This window comes from Xiphophorus hellerii, chromosome 12 (genome assembly GCF_003331165.1).
Source record: "Xiphophorus hellerii strain 12219 chromosome 12, Xiphophorus_hellerii-4.1, whole genome shotgun sequence".
Taxonomy (NCBI): domain Eukaryota; kingdom Metazoa; phylum Chordata; class Actinopteri; order Cyprinodontiformes; family Poeciliidae; genus Xiphophorus; species Xiphophorus hellerii.
In genome coordinates this window covers 719,565-745,205 of record NC_045683.1, presented here as the reverse complement: position 1 = coordinate 745,205, position 25,641 = coordinate 719,565, and the positions used below count along the sequence as shown (strand labels likewise).

General features: G+C 45.4%; 1 protein-coding gene across 6 annotated transcripts; it reads left to right on the top strand.

The window, feature by feature from the left end:
* The first annotated feature begins 5,662 nt into the window (after positions 1-5,662).
* On the top strand, positions 5,663-25,575 carry adam9a (ADAM metallopeptidase domain 9a). 6 transcript variants are annotated; one of them, XM_032578089.1, is made up of 24 exons: positions 5,663-6,060; positions 8,745-8,845; positions 10,695-10,753; positions 14,995-15,073; positions 15,731-15,807; positions 15,916-16,111; positions 16,294-16,359; positions 16,469-16,540; positions 16,707-16,876; positions 16,961-17,042; positions 17,134-17,267; positions 17,485-17,656; positions 18,065-18,157; positions 18,239-18,346; positions 18,531-18,621; positions 18,690-18,795; positions 18,876-19,059; positions 19,145-19,225; positions 19,327-19,432; positions 19,493-19,640; positions 19,901-20,012; positions 20,439-20,465; positions 21,091-21,161; positions 21,252-25,575. In XM_032578089.1, exons 1-24 carry the CDS (start codon positions 5,976-5,978, stop codon positions 21,319-21,321), a joined length of 2,490 nt encoding a protein of 829 aa, XP_032433980.1. In that variant the 5' UTR covers positions 5,663-5,975; the 3' UTR covers positions 21,322-25,575. The 6 variants fall into 6 exon arrangements, with proteins under 6 accessions (XP_032433980.1, XP_032433978.1, XP_032433977.1 ...); XM_032578087.1 differs by having other exon boundaries at positions 20,439-20,468; XM_032578086.1 differs by having other exon boundaries at positions 20,439-20,474; positions 21,094-21,161.
* Positions 25,576-25,641: the final 66 nt, after the last annotated feature.

Below are 25,641 nucleotides of genomic sequence, written 5' to 3'. Positions count from 1 at the left end.
TGATGGTGATGTTGGTGTTTTCTACAGGCTGTCTAGAGAAATGGAGAAACATCTTTTCAACTTCACACACACAGAGCTTTAAACCTGACTGAACAGCAAACACTAACAAACACTGTGTGTTTAAGACCGTGGCAGAGCACACGCAGGCCTGACCACACATTCATTCACAACACAAGTCTTTGTGCACTTTTAGTAAGTTCTCCACCTGAGTATAGAGAACAGGCCCTGCAGCCTGTTTGTCCTTTTCTACTGAGAAGCAGGTTGAACTTAGTCACATTTTAGTGCCATGCAGTAGTCACAGGGATATTACTGAAACATCTGTCCAATATTTTGGAAAATATGAATTTGTACTTATTTAAGATTGGGTCTCATACCAATGTTAACATAGTTTAATAAAATATTACTGTTTAAATTCCAGATGCTGAACCAGCCTGTTAGTCGCTTTATTTGTGGTTTTTTGGTAACACTTACCGGACAGTTTTGTCTCACGTTCCTGAACCGGAGCAGAAACCAAACATTTAATTCTGCTTTTCTTTAAAAATATATTTTTGGAAATTGCTTCTTAATTTATCAGTAGGTTTAAATCAACGTGCTCTCCAGAGGGAAGATACTAAAACAAAATCTTACTAAGCATTTTTTTTCCAACAATATTTTTATTGTATTTTTTACAGATATACCTGCCATATAACCAATACAATAAACCAGACCAACAAACGCCCTCTTAGATACATATCTGCATACATTCCTTTAAGTGACCAGGAGATAATAGTCCACTGCTGAGGCTCCCTTGTTTAACATTATGGTTCGACATTAATCTCGTCTTTAGCTGGTTTCTTCGTCTTGTGACAAGTCCTCTCCTTCAACAAAATTCATGAAGGGTCTCCAAATGTTTTCAAATAATTCGCTTTTCCCTTTTTGGAGATATGTTATGCATTCCAGAGGTAAAGTCTTCATCATTTGCCTGATCCATTGTTTGATGCCTGGTCCTGTTCTCGTCCAGAATAGTGCTATCAGTCTTTTAGCTTGTAATAGACACATATCAATCAATAGTAGCTCACATTTGGTAAACAAGGTATTTTTTGGATACAAACCTAAAATTAGAAAAACCGGGTCTAGTGCAACATCCTTTGACACAAGATGTTCTACAGTTGTTTTTATTGCTTTCCAAAACTTTTGAATTTCCCTGCATTCCCAAATACAATGAAACAAAGTCCCCTTTCTTCTAAACATTTTGTGCATATATCTGGTATATTAGGATTGTACCGATTTAAATTGACTGGTGTAATATAGATTCACATTAACCATTTGTATTGCAGTAACCTTAAGCGAGAGTTAACAGTTTGTTTCTGAGCCTACAGACAGACTGCCAGTCCTCCAGTGACAGGTTTACTCCCAGGTCTAATTTCCAGGCTTCTGGTTTCAGAGCCGAGTCCTCTGGGGAATTTAAAACCATAAAGTTGTAGAATTTTGAAATCGCACCTTTACTTGTGTTATCTTTGCAAACCATTTCTTCTAGCTGGGACTTTGGTGGCTTGGTTAAATCTTTGTTTTTTGTCCTAATGTAGCTTCTGAGCTGAAGGTATTTAAAGAAGTATTTTCTATTTATATTAAATTTTTGCCTGAATTCTTCAAAAGACATCATGTAAGCTGAATTTGTTTGATACAAATCATGAATTTTATCTATTCCTTTTGTGGCCCATTGTCTAAATACAGAGTCTGCTCTTCCAGGACTAAAATCTTGGTTTCCCCATATAGGAGTAAACTGTGATAATGTAACTGGTTCTTTTGTGAATTTCTTTACTTCATACCATATTTTGATCATGTTTTTAACAATAGGATTAACCGTTTTTCCCAACAGTCTTGGGACTGAATCAGAAAAAATGTATACAGGTTAAGGTGGACTTACAGATTCAGATTCCATTTCTGTCCATTGCGGAGCGTCTCTGGCATTAAAGTAATATCTAACAGTCCTACGTTGGGCTGCCCAGTAATACCTCTTCATATTGGGACACCCTAGTCCTCCCTCCTTGTGAGGTAAATGTAAGAGCGACATTCTAACCCTGGGCCGTTTATTTTGCCATATAATCCCAACAATTAACTTCCTAAAATGATTGAACCAGGAGGCGGCAGGGTTACTACGCATTTTTAGTTTCTTTCTGAAGCAAATATCTTATGTAACAAAATGTAATATTTGTTACTGGTTTCTCAGTTGGAGACTGTATGTTGGGTATTTACATTTACTCAGTTACATCTACTTGAGTAACTTTTGGGGGGAAAATTAGAATTTTTTAAATGTGGTTTATTTGTTACTTTTACTTGAGTTGAAGTAAAGCTGCTCTGATCTGAGTACAATATTTGATGCTCTACCCGCCTTTGGTGGGTTTTGTGATGTGTGATGCCTTGTTGCTGAAATGTGTTATGCAAATAAGCTTGATTGATTGATAGTACACTTGAAATAAAAACTAACCCGCAAGTAACTTTTCAGGAAGATATAAGAGTTTGTTTTAAGTCAATAATTCCTTGATATTTTTTTAAGTATAGCTCCACTGCGGATTAAATTACTTTTAACGAGACATTTTTCCCATGTTATAAGTGAAATAATCTGCCAGTGGAACCAGTATTTTATCTTTTTAATGAATCAATTATTGATTAAAACAAGCTCCTATATCTTGCTGAAAAATTCCTTATAAGTTTTTTAGTCTTATTTTCTGTGTACTAAGATATTTGCACCAGAATAAACCAAAACACTTGATAAGATGTTGTTTTTGCAGGCTATGCTGTTTTTACTTACAGGATGCCTGGTTGTTGTTTTATCCGTATTGTTAGTCTTAGACTTCACTATGTTCACATCCATGCAGTAAATTTCACTAACTTGTTTTCTGTGTAACTTCACACGTGCTTGTTTGTTTTTTTTAATTTGCAAAAATGTATTTATTCAGAGACGTTGGTGTGTCATTAGAGTCGACCAATGTTAGCATGAACAAACCTCATTTAGGGCTTCCACATAATTTGGATTCAATTTAACGCTACAGCTAAAATAAATACGCTTTTAGAAACCAGTAATATCCACAGAATGAGACTGCCCCCTGGTGGTAGGAGACCCTGACCTTTTCTCCCCATTAACACTAAATACCACTTCATAAGGTCAAATGTTTTGCAGGGTAAAATTGTTTTGGTTTATTGTCCGACAGAAAACATGATCTCAGATGTGTTTACAAAATCTGCCACAAGAGCCAAGATTGAAAAATTTTGTTTTTATATTTGGAAAATAGTGCTATGGCTAGAACGTGTGGCACCATCGAGTGGGGTGTTGAGTACGATGCTTGCCAATGTTGTATTTTTGTTGGCACTACTTTGTGAAGCGGAAGGTTACGTGCTTATAAAAGCAGTAAAGGCGGAGCCTCCTTGTTCTCTGTGTGTTCGGCCAGAGCAGAGCAGTTTGGCTACCAGTCAAACCTACAATGATTTCTCCTGTTTCCTATGTATTTTATAAGTAAGTTAATACGACTGCAAAGATGTTTTCACAAGGTACAGATGGTGATGAAGAGTCCAGAGATTCCCGTGGAAATAATAGGAGAGTCGCTGCAGAAGAACCATAAAGAGAGCGAGAGAGATAGATTGATATCTATATATATATTTATATATTTGTAGACAGAAAGACAGGTTTAGATATAGATAGATATCTATGTCTATATATAATTAAATTTAGATATAGATTTATATAACTGGCCCAGAAAGATAGTTTTCAAAATTTTTTCCAATTTGTATAGTTTAGATTTCTAAAAGGCTCTTTTTGTTCCATGTTGTTTACATTTCCTTTTCCCAAATCTCCCTTTAATTAATAAATATGGTTTTCTTATTTTCTGTTTAGAATTAGAAATAAAAATCTTACAGTGGATGAACATGAGTCCTGATGTTGCTGAACGTGGGGGAAGCCGGAGCACCCGGAGTGAACCCACACCTGCACGGAGAGACGCTTCCCACTGTGCAGTCCTGGCTTTTTAATATTCAAATGCCCAATTAACAACAACAGGGGCTCTTTTTCCAATTACCACCAACCCACACATGGCCCCACCGCCTTTTAAATCTAATGTACATAAATTGATGTCTACGCTGGATGGCCGTTATTTCTGTCTTTGAACTGGCGCAGAGATGTTGGAGTTAAAGCTTTTTCAAACGCCTCCACAGAGAAATCTTCTTCATGGGTCTCTCTTCCTGTTCAGAGACGATGTTCTGCTCAACTGATCCTTCAGCTGCTGGAGTCTCTGATTCCTCAGGTGTTGTTTTGATTACATCGTTGTTTAATGTAACCTTTACCTGTGTTCTCTGTTCTTCTATCAGACCACTCTCCCCTTCAGGAACCCAACCTGTTACATCCTCTGAAACGTTGCCAGGTTTTGTCTCTGTTTGCCCAGAAGCTGCCTGTGGGATCTCTGGTATTATTTCTAAATCAGTTTTTGGTGTCTTAGTGTTTTGGATCAAGTTTTGTTCTGTCTCTATCGGCAGCCTGACCTGATGGTGTTTTAATGTTTAACATGTTGAGTCAAACCAAAGTTTGGAAGTTTGGAAGTTCATCATGAAGCTCGTCTGTCTTCAGGTTATAATAATAATTATTAAACCGTCATAATTAATCCATCTGACAGATTAACTCTGTTTACTGATTTACTGGTTTGTATTCAGACTCTGCAGCTCTGAAGGGCTTTGACTAGGCCTTTGTAACCCAGAGGTTAGCTCTGATGTAAACATCCCATAATATTTCTGACTGGGTTTGCTCCAGAACTTTAGCTCCGTCCATCTGACCTCTGACCTCCAGTTTTTAGGTTGTATTAACTAATTTAATGGTTTAATTATTTGTCTTGTTGCTGTTTGTCATTTTTGTTTTGTTAAACATGACTCTTTATGAAATGAGATCTTGGATCTTAAATGGAAACTTAAGATAAGATAAGATTTATTTGTCATTGTCATCAACAGATTACAACGAGATTGAGTTTTTAGGTTTTTTTCGTGAATCCCTTCAAAATAAAAGCTCCGTTGGATATCTATCTATCTATCTATCTATCTATCTATCTATCTATCTATCTATCTATCTATCTATCTATCTATCTATCTATCTATCTATCTATCTATCTATCTATCTATCTATCATAACCAGCGAAACATGAAAAATAAACAAGAAAAAAAAGACATCAGCAGCTTTAAAGTTTCACATTTATTTTTTGGAAGAAACGTGTTAAGTTTTGTGTTCTGTGATGTTATATTATTTAATTGACCTAGAGATGAAAACTAACCTCTGACTCCAGTTTATTATGTGCAATGTTTGAAATAAATAAATGAAAATAATAATAATAATGATAAAACAACTACAGGATCAAAGGGAGGGACTGCTGCTGCTGCGGATGAAAATACAATAACTAAAAATTATTTATCTACACATTTTTGTATCTAACTAAAGTAATAACTAAATTTCCTAGACTTTATTTTTTATTTGACTGAATTGTTTGATAGATGGGATCAAATTTAATTTAAATATCACTGTTCTGATTACGCATTTTTAAAAACAAACTGGATTTGTTGTGAATTAGCGCAACGTTTATAAACTGGACTGAAATAATTATGCAGAAGATGCTCTTATTCTGAAGGGTCTGGCCGGAAACAGTATTTTCCCCGTTACTTTAGAGTCCCACAGGCTCCAAGGAGAGAAAGACCCGCTGCTGACGGAGAGGAAGGACTTCAGCCCAACAGGACCGGAACCAGCCCCAAAACCCACTGAGAACTGGACCTAACGGAACCCGAACAGAACCGAGAGCCGGTTCCGTTCGGAACTTTGGGCCGGAGCTGCTGTTATCTTCAGCGGGAACGCAGAGGAATGGGTCTGCCGAGGAAGAAACCCTCCTGTGGGTGTTCGGAGTGAAACCGACCCGAGGGAGGAAGAGGAGCGGTGAGGAGGAAGAATCGGTTCCGAACAGGAGGACAAGATGAAGATGGGAGGAAGAGGAGGAGCGGCGCTGATGGAGCTCTGCGGGATTCTGCTGCTGCTGACCGGAAGCTGTCAATGCGGAGGTGAGGACGCGGCGGGTCAAACCCGAACCGGGTCGAAAGGTTCTGGTTCTGACTCAGTGTTTCCCTTCACCTGTCCGCATCCGGTCCGCTGCGCTTCATGACGCCTCCTCTGGTTGCCATGGTTTCAAAGATCCTGGTTATGGCCACGTGATTCGAAGTTTTGCTTTATCCGCCATGTTAGCTTAAAAGTCGGAACTGAGCATGCTCAGTAGGCGTGGGCATTTATCGTATCGATTATCATTTATCTATAAAAAATTTAATTTATCGTTGCCACATTAAAATCCAATTAATTCCGTGTAAAGACCTCAAACTGTCCGCATTATCCGTTAGTTCCCGATAAACAGTCGAACAAACGTTTCCTCCATTTGTTTGATGAAAACACTAAAAGTAAATACGAAAATGTGGTTAAATACAGTAAAAATGTGACTTTATGTGACTGGAGATGTTTTTCACCATCAGTATTTGTATTTGTGGGGCGGTAATCGCTGTGACACGCGGTGGCGGCTACTCAGCTAGCTGAAACAGAAACAACAAATAGTTCTTATCGTTGTCACAGTATCACCACAAACTGTGGTGATAAACTGAGTCAGCAGAGCAACGACTCCATGTGCCTATCAAAGAGACCTGGTCCCTCCAGAGGTCATAGGTCAGGACTCTCTCCTGATTGGTTCCTGCAGGGAGAATACTGACTGCTCAGGAGTGCTCCATGAACCTTCAGAGGAAAAACATGTACTGTCCCTTTAAGGCCGTATTGTGTGTGTGTGTTGTTCCAGAACGCTGTGATAAGCTGCTTAACGGTGCAGTGCTGACAGGAAGTAAAACCCTGGGTGTGTGTGTGGGGGTGTGTGTGCGTGTGTGTGTGTGGTTAACATGGGAACTGATCGTTTTAGTTAAATCCTGAATAAATCTGGATTTGACCTTTTTTGTTCATAGAGAAACATAAACATGAATGTGAGTCAAAACGACATTTCCAGGAACACACACACTCAGAATCTTCCTCACTCACACACACACTCAGAACCCCCACCCACCCACTAACACACACACTCAGAATCTTCCTCACACACACACACACACTCAGAACCCCCACCCACCCACTAACACACACACTCAGAATCTTCCTCACACCCACTAACACACACACTCAGAACCCCCACCCACCCACTAACACACACACCCAGTGGATCTCTTTCCCAGACTCATGACTCACTTCCTGGGTTTTTTCCTCCTCGGTTCTGTTTGGACTCGTCGTGTTTTAAATGTTGTATTCAGGGGATCAGAACCGACCCGACCAGAACCTCTCTCTGTGAGCTTCTCCTTTAAGAACCAATCAGATGTGCTCTGGTAGCTAATTGGCTGTAGCAGACCTCGGCGGCGGTTCTGTTGGACCCGGCAGCTTGTAGAACCTTCTTGGAGGTCCCACCAGAACATTCCAGACTTTGACTTCTGTAGCTGGTTCTGTTGTTGACCCATTTGGACTGAGCCAGATTACGGAGCTCCTGGTCCATTTGGATCAGAACCAGTTCAGCATTATCCCTGGATCCTGTCTCTGATTGGGTCACGGTTCTGATGTGAAGGTTCTGACCCGCTGCAGGCAGCATGAAGCTCTGACTGCAGATTGGGTTCATGAAGGTGCTGTTGATGTTCTGTCTCATTGAGTTCTGAAGGTTCTGGTTCATAAAGATCTGGACCAGAACCATCATAAAACCTCCTCTGGTTCTGGTTCCTGTAGCTCTGCAACTTTTCAGCTCTTCCTACTTGAAACAAACTGAGAATTTATGAGCCGCTGGTTCAGTTAGCAGCAGCTAACAGTACCTAGCAGCAGCTAACTATGGCTAACAGCGCCTAGCAGCAGCTAACAATGGCTAACGGCAACTAACAGCGCCTTGCAGCAGCTAACAATGGCTAGCGGCAGCTAACAATGGTTAGCTGAACCATCAGTTCCTGACTGAACTGATTCCTGAATGAACTGATTCCTGAATGAACGGATTCCTGAATGAACTGATTCCTGACTGAACTGATTCCTGACTGAACTGATTCCTGAATGAACTGATTCCGGACTAAACTGATTCCTAAATGAACTGATTCTTGACTGAACTGATTCCTGAATGAACTGATTCCGGACTAAACTGATTCCTGAATGAACTGATTCTGGACTAAACTGATTCCTGAATGAACTGATTCTGGACTAAACTGATTCCTGACTGAACTGATTCCTGAATGAACTGATTCCTGACTGAACTGATTCCTGACTGAACTGATTCCTGACTGACCTGTTTCCTGAATGAACTGATTCCTGACTGAACTGATTCCTCAATGAACTCATTCCGGACTAAACTGATTCCTGAATGAACTGATTCCTGAAAGAACTGATTCCTGACTACTGATTCCTGAAAGAACTGATTGCTGAATGAACTGATTCCTGAATGTGACCAGATTTCCATGGGTGGATTTATAAACCGATAAACAGTTTTAGGCGTCTCAGATTCAGTTTGTTTCTGTGTTTTTGGTCTAGTCCAATCATCAGGCAGTTTGGCAAAAGTAAAGTAAATGTTTCAGTAAAGTGAGATTCTGATGTAAGCTGAGTTCAGCTAACGCTGGCTGACGGTCCAGCGGTTATCGGCAGGTGGATGATATTGATAATAATCCGTTAATAAACTGAGCTGAATGTTTTCCTTCCTCAGACTCTCAGCAGACCGAGCATCTGGCCTCGTACCAGCTGACTGCTCCTCGGCCAATAGGAGGCCGGCTGAGGCGGGACGCTGAGGGCAGGCCGCCCAATCAGGTATCGACGTTTTCTATGGCATCACACACACACACCCACACACACCCACACACTCTGGTTCTGAAATGTGACACTGACTCTTAGATATGATTAAACACGTTTCCAGCTGAAACCTGGTTGCCATGGTTTCAGATTAGGTGATCGGCTCTCAGGTCTGTTTAAATAAAGTTAGATGGATTCAAAACTAAACTGTTCAGGACTGGACCAGAACCGGGACCAGCGGGTCGGTCTGTTACCACCAGGACAGACGGACCTTTGAGCCTCGCTGAGTTAGAGGACAGAGAGACCTGATGATGATGATGATGATGATGTGTGGGTGGAGGCCATGCTGACTTCCTGTCCTGACTTACCTCTAACACACACACACACCTGGCAGCCTCAGTGTGTGTGTGATGACACACCTGCAGAGATCAGCAGCAGCGTTTGCCAGGTGAGTCATGTGACCTCGTGACCTCGTGACCTTGGAGCTGCAGGTCCAGCTCTGATGGTTCTGCCCAGTGTTGTATAAAGTACTGAAATCTCAGAGTCAAGTAAAAGTATAAGTACCTCTCCAAAATATGACTTTGGTAAAAGTCGAAGTCACTGACTGAAATGTTACTTGAGTTAAAGTCTTAAAGTATCTGAAACTTCTTGTACTTAAGTATGGAAATTACTGTAAAAATGGATGTACTCAAGTAATGTAATGAAAAGTACAAGTAATAAGTAAAACAAAGCAAATGCAGTTTGAATGACATTTTTAATATTTTGGTAAACTTGTCAAATAAACTTAAAATAATGTACCCAACCAAGTGCAGGCAAAATGAAACCTGCTAATAAATTGTTCCAGTTTTAAAGAGTAGCACATGTTAATTGTTTGTGGTTTTGAACTTGGATGCCTTTCCTATATTCGTTAAATTTAGTCTAAATTGCTATCGCTATGGCTTCTGTCCCCCATTGAACTAGGGTGACCAGACGTCCCCTTTTTGCCGGACATGTCCTACTTTTCAGACCTAAAAAGATGTCCGGGGGGAATTTAAAAATTGTCCGGGATTTTGGTCAACTGCCTCAAACACATTACATAGCTTACAGTGCATTATAGGGCACGGCGCTGCGTGTCACGTAATCCCTGAGCCGCGTCAGTGCGGGCAGCACTCTTCTGTGTTCATCCCTCCCTCCCACCCGCTGTACGGTGTTCTGATTTCCCCAACAATGGGAGAAGCGAAACAGGTGTATCCTATTGGTGGTGATGAACCAGCCCAGGCAAGTAGGCTACCGACTTTGTTCGGTAGCCTACTTGCTACTTGCTAATCAGTAGGTGGGATCAAAACACTTGCGTTTCTCTCTTTCGCTTTTTTGTAACGAGTAACTAAACCACACATTGAAAATGTATCGGAGTAAAAGTACGCAATTAAGTTCGGAAATATAGTGAAGTAAAAGTGAAAGTCATCAAAAATTTTCATACTCGAGGAAAGTATGAAGTACTCCAAAATATACTTAAGTAAAGTAGTGAAGTATTTTTACTTCGTTACTATACAACACTGGTTCTGCCTCAGGGATCCATCAGAGAAACACGATGAGAAGATAAAGTAAAACTGACTTAATCGTGTTACATTATCCCCTCAGAAACACCTGGAGTGGGTTTCAGAAATCCTGTAGTCTCCATGGCAACCATCGGGGTGCCGAAACAGTCAAGACTGTTGTTGACTGTTGTTTACAGTCACTCCACTGTTACCCACTCAGAGACTCTGCTGCTGCATTTCAGACAGAAACTGATTCTTAAAGATCAATGATCAGAAAGAAAATCGGTGCATCCTAGAGAACACCTGTTGGGATTAACCGTGTGTGTGTGTGTGTGTGTGTGTTTCTGCAGGTTTCCTTCATCATCCCAGTGGATGGAAACGATCTCCTCGTCCATCTGCAGAGAAACAAGTGAGTTTGGATGAAGGAATTGTTTCTGACTTCACAGGAAGCTGATCTGGTGATCCAAAGGAGATCTGGATCCTTAAAGGTGATCTCCTGTGGATCCTCAGGCCTCCTGTGGATTCTGATCGTGACGCCATCTAATCGGTCGTGTTTAGTAATGAGGTTCTGCAGTCGGTGCCTCAGCCAGAGGAACCGACCCAAAGACTCTCAGCTGGTCTCCGTGTTCAACAGGAACCCATAAATCTGACCCAGTTTCTGTCATTTGGGAATTTGCTGATACATGAAAATGTTGACAGCAAAATTCAGAATAACTTCCTGTATTTCACGCCAGCTTCAGGCGACTTTCGGCTTTTCTGATAAACAGTTAAATCATAAAAAGAGGCAATGAAACGTAGTGAACGTTCCCGTCCGCTGGTGGGTCGGCGCCGTACCAGAGGAACCAAACCCAGAGAAATCTGTGCGTAGCATCAGCACCTGATGACATCACAGTCTACTTGATTCGCTCCAAACCAGCAGGCAGAAACTCTCCTGATTTGTCCTTCGTCTTTTTTGTGACATTTTAAAAGTTCTGCTGACGTTTGGATGGAACAGAACCTGGAGACCGGTCGGGTTCTGCCATGTGAGCCTCTGAAGCGTCATGGTGCCTAACGGGCCCGGTCGGTCTCAGCTCACCACAAACCTCAGATGCTCCAATCAGCAGCTGACGTTGCCATGGCGACCTGCCTCAGGAGCCAATCAGAGGCTCACTTCCTGTATAGACTGAAGATAAAATCCAGCGTGTTACCATGGAAACGACCTCTGAAGGCTATCAGGAAGTGACGTGATAAAGTTTCCCCTCATCAAGCTCTTTGGTTTCTCTGAGGTTCAGGAGGAACCAAGGAGGAACCTTCAGGTTCTGGTCGGCTCCTTCAGAACCAGAACTTCCTTTGACGTTTTACCTCCATTCAGGTTCAGATTTATTTGTGTCCCAAATGTGCAATTGATGTTACAGCAAGTTTTTTTTGTTGTTGTTTTTTTTCCCAAGATGGCGGCGCACGCAGTTGCAGCGGCCCGTTGCTCTCTCGGTCGGTGCTATGTTATGTTTGGCTGCTTGTGTACGTGTTGATTTGTGTTCCGTCATGTCGGACAAACAAAATATACAGTCGGGACGATCTCCTGACGATCGGTGCCCGCTACGAACGAGATGTTACAGCTGATTTTCAACGCTTGTTCAATATTCCGGGGGACATGGCGAGGAGCCCCGGCGCGCCGTGGATTACCATCGCAGCAGGGAGGAAGCGACGGCGGCGTAGAGAGAGAAGGCAGAAGCGGGGCTGCAGGGCCGGCCTGCTAGCTAGGCTACGGAGGCAACCACACAAACCACCGCTCCCCAGCCTGTTTCTCTCCAACGCCAGATCCCTTGCAAACAAGATGGATGAACTGAGACTACAGGCTGCATCTCACAGCGCAGTGAAGGACAGCTGTATTCTTCTGATCACGGAGACCTGGCTGCATCCAGACGTAGCGGACTCTGCCATCGAGCTAGCAGGCTACACAGTACAGCGCCGCGACAGAACGAAGGACTCCGGTAAGAGCAGAGGAGGAGGCTCTGTGTACCTGAACAACACCTGGTTACTAACACAGCGACTGTCATCAGCCATTGCTGCCCAGACCTGGAGTATGTGACTGTTAGATGCAGACCAATATACCTCCCCAGAGAGTTCACTGTTGTCATGGTAACCGCTGTTTACATACTACCGGATGCTAATGCTAAAACAGCTATTGGACTTTTGCATGGCAGCATTAGCCATCTGCAGAGCATCTATCCAGATGCTGTGCACATCATAGCGGGGGACTTCAACCATGCAGACCTGAAGACGGCGCTCCCCAAGTTCCACCAGCATGTAAAGTGTGCTACAAGAGAGGCTAACACTCTGGACAAAGTCTACTCCAACATCAAGCTAGGCTACAGGGCTAGACCACTTCCTCACCTGGGTCAGTCCGATCACCTGTCCCTGCATTTAATTCCTGCTTATGCCCCCCTCAGGAAAACTGCTCCAACCATCACCAAAACCATCAAATCCTGGCCCCAGGATGCGACACAGCAGCTGCAGGACGGTTTCAACAGGACAAACTGGGATGTTTTTGAACATCAGGACCTGGAGGTTTTTACAGACAGTGTACTGTGCTATATCAAGAACTGTATTGACACTGTAGCTGTGGATAAACGCATCCGGGTCTTCCCAAACCAGAAGCCCTGGATGACTCAGGAGGTCCAGCGACTGCTAAAGACCAGGAATACCGCCTTCAGGTCTGGGGACAGGACCGTCTACAGTACAACCCGAGCTAACTTGAAGAGCGGCATCAGAATGGCTAAGTCTGACTACAGGAGGAGGATAGAGGGCTACCTTGACAGCAACAACAGCAGGCAGGTGTGGCAGGGAATCCAGCATCTCACCAACTACAGGACCAACCTCGCAGCTGCGGAAGGCGACGCCACGCTGGCAGAGGAGCTGAACCTCTTCTTTGCCCGCTTTGAGGTGAAGCCAACAGAGGCAGCCACACTACACCAAGCGACCCACAACACCACACCCCTCGTTGTAGAGGAGCACAAGGTGAGGCGCACACTGCGGGCTGTCAACCCAAGGAAGGCTGCTGGACCTGATGGCGTCCCTGGACGTGTCCTGAAAGACTGCGCCGATCAGCTGGCTGGAGTCTTCACCAGGATCTTCAACCAGTCCCTAGCCCTGTCTACAGTCCCATCCTGCCTGAAATCAGAGAGTTAGGGTGGGAAAACATACATCCACTGCCCTCAGCCTTAGTACTGTCTCTCCACAGGGCTGTGTGCTGAGCCCCCTGCTCTATTGTCTGTACACATACGACTGCACCTCTGCCCACCACAGCAACACCATCATCAAGTTTGCTGATGACACCACAGTGGTGGGGCTCATCTCAGGAGGCGACGAGTCCGCCTACAGGGGGGAGGTGGAGCGGCTGGTGCAGTGGTGCAGGGAGAACAATCTGCTCCTTAACAACTCAAAGACAAAAGAACTCATAATAGATTACAGGAGGAATAAAACGGACATTACACCACTAACCATTGGGGGAAAATGTGTGGAGAGGGTAGCTGATTTCCGTTTCCTGGGGGTCCACATTGAGCAGGGCCTCACATGGAACATGAACACCTTGGAGCTGATAAAAAAGGCCCAGCAAAGACTGAACTTCCTGAGGGTTCTCAGGAGGAACAGCATCAAGGAGAAGCTGCTGGTGTCCTTCTACAAGTGCTCCATAGAGAGCATACTGACCTACTGTATCTGCGTCTGGTATAACAGCAGCACTGCGGCTCAAAGGAAAGCTCTCCAAAGGGTTGTGAATACAGCCCAAAAAATCACTGGCTGCCCTCTCCCCTCACTGGAGGACCTGCACAGCGACCGCTGTCTAAGAAAAGCACAACACATCACAAAGGACACTTCTCACCCCGGACCTTCTCTGTTCACACTGCTGCCTTCAGGCAGAAGATACAGAGCAACCAGAACCAGAACCAACCGTCTCAGAGACAGTTTCTACCCGACAGCAATAACAAAACTAAATGCAATCAAAAACAACCATTAATCATCATAAATGATGTATGTGAGAATGTGGCTGTTCTTATTTATTAGGTTTTTGGGTTTTTTTTCCAGTTATTTCTTACGTTGAGTGTGAATTGTGAGACAGTTATTTTTTGTTTTTAAGCATATGCACTGACTGATGGCACCTTTTAAATTTTGTTGTCCTTGTGACAATGACAATAAAGATCTATCTATCTATCTATCTATCTATCTATCTATCTATCTATCTATAAAAACTGAAAGACAAAGTATCAGAGTTCAATAAAAACAATAAAACAAACCAAAAATGACATCAAATATAAGTGAATACATAATGGGACGAGTCTAGCAGAGGATTTTCTTGTTGACCCCAAACCTACGAACATCAGGAATCAGGAATCAGGCCGCACCGACAAACGGCTGCAGGAGCAGAGCTTCAGCCTGTTACTGTCCAGAACTGGAACTACAGCAAGAACGGCTTTAGCTTTCCTGATGATCTGTTCATGCAACAGTTCTGTAAGTGTGTGTGTGTGTGTAGGCATGTGTGTGCGCCACATTTTCCATCCAAACCTCTTTTTACTGCTAAATGTTTTAATAAAGAGACGTTGTGAGCTTCCTGTCGTCGTCGTCGTTTCCGTTCTGCTGGTTCTGACCCGTTTAACGAGCTGCTGTCGCCTCCAGGGTCCTGCTGCCTCCAGATTTCACCGTCTTCACCTATGGCCCAAACGGATCCCTGATCACATCCAGACCACCTGTCCAGGTGAGCGCTCTGCATCATTCTGTGTTGGCTTGGCGTTAACAAGTGTTTTTGATTGGTGCATTAGCGTTAACGCAGCTAGCTTTTTGATTAGCGGTGCCCAGGGACCTGGTCCCTGCAGGGTCAGAACCACAGGGACCAGAACAAGCCGGTTCTGAAGCCTCGGTGGGTCCAGGACCTGCTGAGAAGCTGGAAGAGGTTTTATTGCTGATGAAGCAGCTGCTGGTCTGTAACTGACAGAAACAGGAAGCAGATCATGTGTGTGTCACTTCCTGGAGGCTGATGTGTAATCTGCTGACTCATCTGTTGCTAAGCAACGGTTCTGATTCAGCTTGACCAACAACCAGCTGAAAGCTGAGAGGATAAAAGCTTCTGCTGCTGTTCTGGGTCAGCTGGTTGGTGCAGATGAACACATTAGTGATGAAAACCTGACCGTCAGGGACCCGAGGTCTCAGGCTGCAGGGCCACTTCTGGTCCCCGAACCACGCTTTGAACACCTCAGGGTGAGGAGCTGCAGCAGAAAAACTGATGGAGAGGAAGTGAGAGACACTGAGTGTGATACAGGAAGTGGCCTCCTGTTGGACAGGAAGCTGGACTCGGCTCCTTCCTGTCGGGATCGGCTCCCCCTGCTGGCCTGACCCGGTATCCTCTCTGTTCCAGAACCACTGCCAGTACCAGGGCTTCGTTCAGGACATGGAGGGCTCTGCTGTGGCCATGAGCGTCTGTGGCGGCCTCAGGTACCGACCCGACAGAACCAGAATCCGGGTCAGAACAGACGGGCTCAGTTTGCCCTGAGTTCTGTCTGCCAGGCGTTTCGGTAATCGGTCCGTCTCCTGGTTTCTCAGAGGAGTGATGCATCTCACCAACGACAGCTACGGCATCGAGCCGCTAGACTCCGCCCCCGAGCAGCACCTGCTCTACCGCCTGCAGGATGTGACATCACAGCCCCGAGGATGTGGAACACCTCACTACGGGCACGGCGACGCGACGGAGCATGCTCAGTACGACCTGGAGGAGATCCAGCACCGCCGGCGCAGCAGGGTGAGTTCAGGACCGAGGGCGGGGCAGGAGGTGAGGGTTCGAATCCCGGCCGATGCAGCAGACAGAAATATGAACACATCGACCAAATGAACTGTGTTCATAACGACAGAGAGAAACTAAAAACAGAAATTCACCAGGAAGAGGAAAAACGGCGTGTTAATCAGAAACATGGCTGCTTCCAGGTAAAGAGAGCTGTTCTCCACAAGACTCACTATGTGGAGCTGCTGCTGGTGGTTGACAACGACAGGGTGAGACACACACACACACACACACACACACACACACACAACACCTGTACTGTCATTAAGCCCCGCCTCCCTCATCCTCTGTGCTGATTGGTCGTCTCTTCTTCTGCAGTTTAAACACATGAATGGAAACGAGACGGCGGTCAGAGAGCAGATGGTTCACCTGGCGAACCTCATAGACGGCGTAAGAACACACACACACACACACACATTTCTTTTTAAACTATGAATGAGAAATCGAGGGAAATCTGAGGTTCTGCTGTCAGACTGAACTTGGATCCGGTTTCCGGATCGGCTCTCGGTCCTGCGTTACGATTGGTCGTTAAGGTTCTACTTCTGACCCGGTGCAGATCTACATGCAGCTGAACGTCCGGGTGGTTCTGGTCGGTCTGGACATCTGGACCAAGCAGAACCTGATCAACACAGAGGGCGGAGCCGGCGAGGTGCTGAGCCGCTTCACCCAGTGGAGGGAGAAGGAGCTGGTTTCCCGGCGGCGCCACGACTCGGCCCAGCTCATCCTGTGAGTCGGAGGAGGAGGAGGAAGAGGAGGAGGAAAATCAGGAGGAAGGTGGTGATGATGATGAAGGTCTTGTTGGTGCTGCAGGATGAAGAGCTTTGGTGTAACAGCAGGAATGGCATTTGTCTCCACCGTCTGCTCCAGAAGTCATGGAGGAGGAATCAACGCGGTAATGCTGCTTTTTACATGACATTTGACCCTGACCTTTGACCCTGACCCCTGTCGGCCGCCGGAGCGTCATCCTCTCTCTCTCCTCTCAGTTCCTGAACAACAACGTCGCGGCCTTCGCCTCCATCGTGGCTCATGAACTCGGACACAACCTGGGGATGAACCACGACGACGGGCGGACCTGCAGCTGCCCCGCCGCCGCCTGCATCATGCACTCCGGAGCCACGTAGGACACCACGCCGCCCGGACAGAACCAGAACCCGTCCAGACCTCGTTCCTCCCCGGAGCTTCCCTCTCTTCCTGAATTGGTCAGAGGTCGGACACAGACCTCCTCCCCCCAGACCTGGGGTGGAGCATGAGGGATAGTCCAGGGCGGAATGAGAGCTGGATCGGACTGTCATACAGAACTCGCCGTCTTCATCGCTCTCCTTTTGTTTCTGCAGAGGATCCAGAAACTTCAGCAGCTGCAGCACCGACGACTTTGAGAAGATGATCCTGTCGATGGGAGGGACGTGTCTATTGAATGTGCCCCGGCCCGACGAGGCCTACAGCGCCCCCTACTGTGGAAACAGGCTGGTGGACGTCGGGGAGGAGTGCGACTGTGGATCAGAGAAGGTCTGAAGCTTTCAGCTCATCGAGGTCCTTTGGTTTCATGAGCTGCTTCACAAAAGATATGCTGAAACAAGCTAACATGATCAGCTGGAGATCTGCTGTCTGCTAGGGCTAACACCATTAGCTAGAGCTAACACCAGTAGCTAGAGCTAACACCATTAGCTAGAGATACCACCATTAGCTAGAGCTAATACCAGTAGCTAGAGCTAACACCATTAGCTCAGTTTGTGGAAAACGTCCTCTTGTGTTGTAAGGAAATGTTTCTTTGATTTCAGTCTTCAGTTGAATGTTTCTGTTGTTAGAAACTGATATAACTGCAGAGTTTAGTCGGATTTCATTAATCTGGACGATTTCTGAACCCAGAGTTCGGTCCTGAGAGCTTAGAGTCTGCCCTGGATGGTTTGTGTGCAGGAGTGTGAGGAGGACCCCTGCTGTGAGTATCGGACCTGTAAACTGAAGCCTGGGGCTCAGTGTGCGTCTGGAGAGTGCTGCTCCGGCTGTCAGGTAACCGACACCGGCCGCTGGAGAACGGCTTTCCAGAGAGAACCTCAGAACCAAACTGGGTCCGGGTCTGTCTGTCTGCAGTTCCTCCCTGGAGGAATGGTGTGCCGCTCCAAGAAGGACGAGGAGTGTGATCTGCCGGAGTACTGCAACGGCTCCACCTCCTTCTGTCAGAGCGACGTCTTCGTCCAGGTGAGTCCCTGCCTGCCCCCAAGAGTCCTCAGGGGGTTCGACGTGTCCTCAGGGGGTACGCCGCGTCCTCAGGGGGTTCGCCGCGTCCTCAGGGGGGCGCCGCGTCCTCACGGGGGCGCCGCGTCCTCAGGGGGTTCGCTGTGTCCTTAGAGGGGTGCTGCCTCTAACTGACTGTGCGTTTCAGAACGGGCATCCCTGTCGCAACCAGCAGGCCTACTGCTACAACGGGAGGTGCCAGCACCTGGACGGACAGTGCCAGGCCCTGTTCGGACCCAGTAGGTTCTGGTTCATCCTTGACCCGGTCGGGATGTTCTGGAATCTTCTGACTCTTCCTCGTCTGCAGAGGCAACGGCCGCTCCCAACATCTGCTTCAAAGACGTTAACAGCAAAGGAGATCGCTTCGGCAACTGTGGCTACCAGCACTACGGCTACAAGAAGTGTGAGAGCAGGTAATACACAGACACACCCTACCTAACCCCAGCGCAGGCGAGGCTCCGCCCCTCCAGGTCACATGAATCTGTCCCCATAGAAACGCTCAGTGCGGGAAGCTGCAGTGCCTGAACGTGAAGGGGGGGACGGTGTTCGGCATCCTGCCGTCCATCATCACCACTCCAATACACGGAGCCACCTGCTTCGGGGTCGACTTCATGCTGGGATCCGACGTTCCCGACCCGGGAATGGTGAACGAAGGGACCAAGTGTGGAGACAACAAGGTGATGGGAGGACTGGGAGAGCTGGGAAGGCTGGGAGGACTGGTTACTAGGAGACGCTGATGATTTCTTCTTCCGTGGTATTCAGGTGTGTATGAACTTTGAGTGTCGCAGCGCGGACGTCCTGAGCTATGACTGTGATGTGGAGACAAAGTGCCACGGACACGGGGTGAGACGGGGTGGATCGGGTTTGAGACAGGGGTTGGTTCCGGCCTGCGAGGCGAACCGGGTCATGTGACCCAGTCTGATTCGTACCTGTGTTCCTACCAGGTGTGTAACAGCAACAGGAACTGCCACTGCGACTACGGCTGGACGTCGCCATCCTGCAAGCTGTCGGGCTATGGCGGCAGCGTGGACAGCGGACCCACATGGAACGGTACTGTCCATGTGTCCCGCGGCGTCCCAGCTCCACGCTGACTCGATGTGTCGTCCACAGATAAGGACACGTCTCTCAGGGACGGCCTCCTCGTCTTCTTCCTCCTCGTCCTTCCTCTGCTGGCTCTGGGAGCGTTTGTCTTCCTGCGCCGCAATGAGCTGCTGCGGCGCTTCGGACTGAGCCGCAGGAAGAGGTCGCAGGGATACCAGTGAGTACCGACCCGCTGCAGCCCAAAATGGGACAGGAAGTCCCGCCTTGGGACAGGAAGTCCCGTCTGGAGACCGGAAGTCCTGTCTGGAGACAGGAAGTCCCGTCTCGAGACAGGAAGTCCCGTCTCAAGACAGGAAGTCCAGCCTCGAACTTTGATGAGATTTCTTGAGGTGAATCTCCGGGTCGTGAGCGCCCCCTGCAGTTCACAGTGTATGTTTGTGTTTCTGTGTAGTGAACTTTTCTCCGTTTCGTCTTCAGGGCAGACGAAGCGACTTCGACCAAACCGACCAATCCTGGCAGAGCTCCGCCTCCCAGAACGCAGCCGCCCCCTGCTGGCCACGGCACGGCGAACTTCATCGTCAGGGACGGGGTGAGTCTGCTGCAGCGATGCTGCTGCTTCACTTTTATACCTTCCAGGTGAAAGATATGCTGAGATACTCTTATTGATTTTTTTCTGATGAACTTGTCAGCTGATCAATAATCAATCACCACCAATGGTGGTCTGACTCATCATGACATTAAACCTTTGATTTAAAATTCAACCTGATTGGCTGGTTGAGGGGGTAGATGGCAGTGTGTGTGTGTGTGTGTGTGTGTGTGTGTGTGTGTGTGGGTGTGTGTGTGTGTGTGTGTGTTTGTAATACCTTGTGGGACCGAATCCTGGTCCCACAAGGGGAAACGCTGAGTTTACTATCATAGCTATGTTTCCCCACAAAGGTAGCTATGCAAACATGTGTGTGACTGACTGATAATTGGAGCTAATTAAAATAAACTAACATCCGGTGTTTTCTCACAGCATCACGCTCAGCTGCTGCCGCCGCCGCCGCCGCAGGTAACATCCTCTCACCTCACTGCTGTAATAGTTATAATAATATCAGTAACAATAATGATAATAATAATGTAGTTACAGCTCTAATGTTCATTCTGTCTCAAACTTTAACCTTCTAACATTCTGACTTCACTGTTTGGCTGAATAAAAATGAATTGAGCTGCACTGAAGGCGAAGCTCCTTCTAGTTGGACGTGACATAAACTTAGAATAAAAATGCACCTTTTTGTTTTTACATCATTTTTATCTCATTAATTTCCAAAAGAGCCAAATTAGAATTTTTTCAAATGTAAAATATTAAAAATACAAAAACAAATACATTTGAAAAACTATTTAATAGCAATAATATTAATAAAGATTTATTGGGGGAAATTAAATGAGCAAAATTAATTAAATTAATTGAGCAAGATTGGAAAAGAAACTAAACCAAGAGAAAAACTGTAATCATGTTTTTCTTTAACGATTTTCATTATTTTTCTCGGTGGCTTCTTTAGTTTATGATAATTACTTATTTTAGTTTTAACTAATAAAATAAAATGCATTTTAAATGTTTTCTTTCTGCTCTGAGTTTGGAGAAGATTCATGTGGATCAATGGATATTTTACTTCCTGTTGTGTTTTCAGGTGGTGGAGACCAGTGAGACCAGTGAGAGAGCCCCGCCCTTCGCTGCAAGGCCACCGCCGCCTCCTCTGTAGGGACTCTTACCTGGCCTACACACACCTTACACACACCTTGATGAGGAGCAGAAACCTGACATATTTTCTGTTTTTGTCTTGTGTAGAAAACCGAAACCTTCTGCTGCATCTCAGCCTCTGGTGCCTCAAAGACCCGCCCCCGCTCCGCCTGTTTAGCCAATCAGGAGCTTCCTCTCGACTCCGCCCTCCTCTTCTTCCTCCTGACCTTCAGTCTGCTCTCTCTGGTTCCTTAGCAAAACCCAGGGAGGGATCAATGAGGCCGACCTTGAGGTGCAGCCGGACTTGGACTAGGTCAACAAGTCGGACTTGGACTGGGCCGACGGGTCGCAGCAGGACTGAACTGAAGCAGCTCTTTCTTTTGTTCACCTTAACTTGGTCAGGTGACCTCTGCTGTAGCCAAACCAGCCAATCAGATTGCAGAGCATAAAATAGCAGCTAAACAAACACAGATCATGTTCATAAAGCGGTTACTGGAGCAGAAACAACGCTGAGTTCACTCACTGCCACACGGAGCACTACATGCAGATTCTATTTACCCGGGTTCCCAGTGTTCCCAGTTACATGATGATAAACCTTAGCAGGAAACACTGGCCCAGCTCTGCTGCAATTTTATGATGCAATAAAATTATATCATATTCCTAAGTTTTACAAAGCAAATAATCCATACCCATAAAATGCTAATGTGTCATTCCCATCAGCTGGTGAGCTGTTAGCCTGTAAGCTAACAATTCATAAACTGACTGCTAATATAGCAACTTATAGCCTTGATATTTATATAGTTAAATATGGACAGAAAATATGTTTTTAACTTACTACGGTAATCATTCTCTGAAATTATTAAAATATCCTGGGTGTTAGCAGGTGATGCTAACATTAGCATGCTACATTAACATTCTCCAGACTGAGCAGCGGTGTTTTTAATCAAACCATTCAAAACATTTTATATAATGTTATTACTAATAAGTATTATTAAAAACATACTAACTCAGAAATACTTACAATCCTGTCAGAAAACCACCGTATCTGTCTAGTTAGTGTTAGCATGCTAAGATTAGCATCTTCTGTTACAGCAGCAGTGAATTAGACAAGATGAAAAAGTTTCAGTGCTTCCATTAGCGTACGTTTTTAACAATAATGAATAATCTATTAATCCAATCAATAATCTTTAATTATTATGGATTTCTTTATTTGAAAACCACAATTATCTGATGACTTAGTGTTAGCATGCTAACATTAGCTCTTAAGTGCATAAAGACTTAATGGCATTTGTAATTTCTGTACTTTTTTGCCATGTTTTAAATTTGTCAGAAAACACCAGAAAACTGGTTGAGGGTGTGAATCTTAAGGGTTAGCATGCTAACATTAGCGTTACTTCAGCTGCATTACTGGACCTTCTGTAATTGTCTACATCACACAGTAAAAGTGTGTTCAGGGCGTGCTGTGGTGGCGCAGGGGGTTAGCACGCCCCACGTTTGGAGGCCTTAGTCCTCGACGCGGACGTCGCGGGTTCGACTCCCGGTCCCGACGACCTTTACCGCATGTCTTCCCCCCTCTCCTCACCCTCCTTCCTGTCTGCCTACTGTAGAAAAAATACGAGCCACTAGCTCCACAAAAACTCTTCGGAGAAAAAAAAAGAGATGTTCGAAAAAAAAGAGACGACATCTTACCAGTAAAAAGCAGGTAGCCTTGCTCTGATTGGCTGGTTTGTGTTGCAGGGGGTGGAGCCTTCACCTGGTTTCTGTAATCTTTTCTAGTTAAAGAGCCGATGTTGTGTTGAACTGCAGCTCCTCTCAGTCATAGGAATGTAACGCACCCTACAGGCGCCGTGTGGAGGTGCGTTTAGTTTCTGCACCCCGGCCCCGCCCGGCTCACTCAGTATTCTCCCAGTATGCAACACGAGGAGCTCAGGGCGGCTCAGACTTTTTGTTTCCATGTGTGGTACGCGGCGTCTGCATGATTTATGCAGTTTGATCTCTAAGGAAACGAACATCAGACTCTCTGCAAACCAGGGACGTTTACTGCAGCAGCGAAGAAAACTTGTCTGCAGCGCTGCACTGACTGGACCTGGACCCGGACCCGAGTCTGAGTCAGGATCTGGATCTTTATGTGGATCTGGGTTTGGACCCGGATCTGACCCCGGACCCAGATCTGGACCTGGACCCGGGCCCGGACCCAGACCCGAGTCTGAGTCTGGATCTGGATCTTTATGTGGATCTGGGTCTGGACCCGGATCTGACCCCGGACCCGGATCTGGACCTGGACCTGAACCCGGACCTGGACTTGAGTCTGAGTCTGGATCTGGATCTGGATCTTTATGTGGATCTGGGTCTGGACCTGGACCCGGACCCGGACCCGGACCTGGACCCGGACCCGGACCCAGACCTGGACCTGGACCTGGACCCGGGTCTGGACCTGGCAGACTCTCCATGCTCTTCTTTGCACAGAACCCTGAGGACTCTGCGTTAGGGCTAACTAACTTTGTGCCAACTGACTCTTGGATGCCAAACCGAGACGTGAGGCGGGCAGAAGCGTCGGGTCGGCGCCGCCCGGTCGGCGAGGAGGAAACGAAGCAGATCTCATGCAGATCTCATGCTGAGGCTCAAACCAGCTGAGCGCTCCGACATCATGGCCGCCTCCAGGTCAACTCTTCACATGAAAACACGACGACTCCTCCTGACCCTCCACCACTAGAACAAGATTTGCTCTTTAAAAGCTGGAAACTGATTGTTTTTTTTATCATTATTTTTCCTCTGTCATTTCAGCCAAGAAGGGACAAAACTACTTTGGGGATAATTTTGACCTGTAGTTTATTTTTCACCTCTGGTTCGATGCTGATTCTACGTACATTTTACTAGATGTCTCTGCGTTTCACAGAATGCTGCATAGCTTCTGCTGAAAGGTTCGTCCCGTCCGTAGCTCTGATCCAGGTTGGATCCAGAATTAAATAAGAAAAATATAAAATATTACTCAGAGACAATATCTAAACATCAGCTGCAAATACACATTTCTTTATTTGGTAGTTTCCAGCGGTGGGCACATCTCTGCTAATGCGCTAACACGCTAACAGCAGAGCTAATATGTCATCCTCTTTTAGATTTTGCTAACTTTGAAAACATTTAGCATACTTAGCTTCCCATAAATTAATTTGTCCATATAAACTCTAAAGCACTGATTTACTTGGCTGTTCTGTAAAGTTTCAATTGAATAAAATTTGACGCCTTTGATTTGGACGTTTATATCCATGCTTTTATTTTGAAGGGGGTGAAGATGCAGCAATTCTGTTTCCTCTCCTCACATTTCATCTTTTTAATCAAGAAACTTTGAGCAACTGGCAATGTGCAACAAACAAACAAGCAACCAGCATTGGTGTAGCGCCTTAGCATTAGCTTATGCTAAGTACCACGCTGGTGTAGTGCTTTAGCATTAGCAGAGCTAATGTTTATTATTAGGGCTCTGAGGTTAGCACAACTAGCTTTCTAGTTAGCTGTGTCCACCACTGGTAATTTGTTTTCCCCTGAAGCTGTAGGCTGTCACCAGGGGGCGCTTTTGCACAGTTATCACTGTACAGTACAACAGAGGATCATAAACATAAAGGTCAAGAATATTTCCATTAATAATAAAACTGATAAAATATTAAACCCTTTCAACTGAAAAATCACCAAAACAGACAAATTTTCAAAGTCTGGCTGCCTTTGATATATATCAGTATTTTTGCTTTAATATTTAAACTTTGTAACGGTTTGTTACATGTCAAAGTACATTCAGGAAAGTGGAAACAAACATACTGCAAATATATTCAAAATAAATAATATAATAAATTACAGAAGTTATTTCTAAGTGATTTGTTTAGCAGGAGGCCAGAGATTAAAGCCATATTTTTAAATCTGATGGTTTGAGTCCAAACATGAGATTTGTTTAAAGCGTCTGATCGGTTTGTTCACCGTGTCTGTTCCCAGTTCAGTCCTTCAGGTTGGGATCATGAGCAGAGAGGAGAGGAAATCGATCACTTTCACTTTTTACATTTAAAATATGTATAGATATAATTCACAAGTGTTGAGGAATATAAAGTAGAGCTAATAGATGTGAGCTTGTTTCATTGATGGTGAATCTGTGTATGAATCTGAGTTGGACACAGAATCTTATTTTCTGTTACAAAATGATTTTATAGGATTTTTGTTTGGTTGGTTTGATTCTGTTTCTGGTCATCAACAATATTTCATGTTTTAATTTCAGTGTTAAATAAAACGCTTTCTGCCCCGACTGGAGGTCAGAAATTCACACGTTCATTCATCCTGACAGGAAGTCTGATTGTTTTTAAACGAGGATGCTCATGAACCCACTGCGGTTGCTATGGCAGCAGTGATGTATTTCAGCTTCAAACCGTAATTTAATAAACTTGATTAAATCTGATTGTGTTGGTTTGAATCATGTCAGAGGCTTCAGCAGCTTTTCATATTTTAGTAATTAATCATTTTT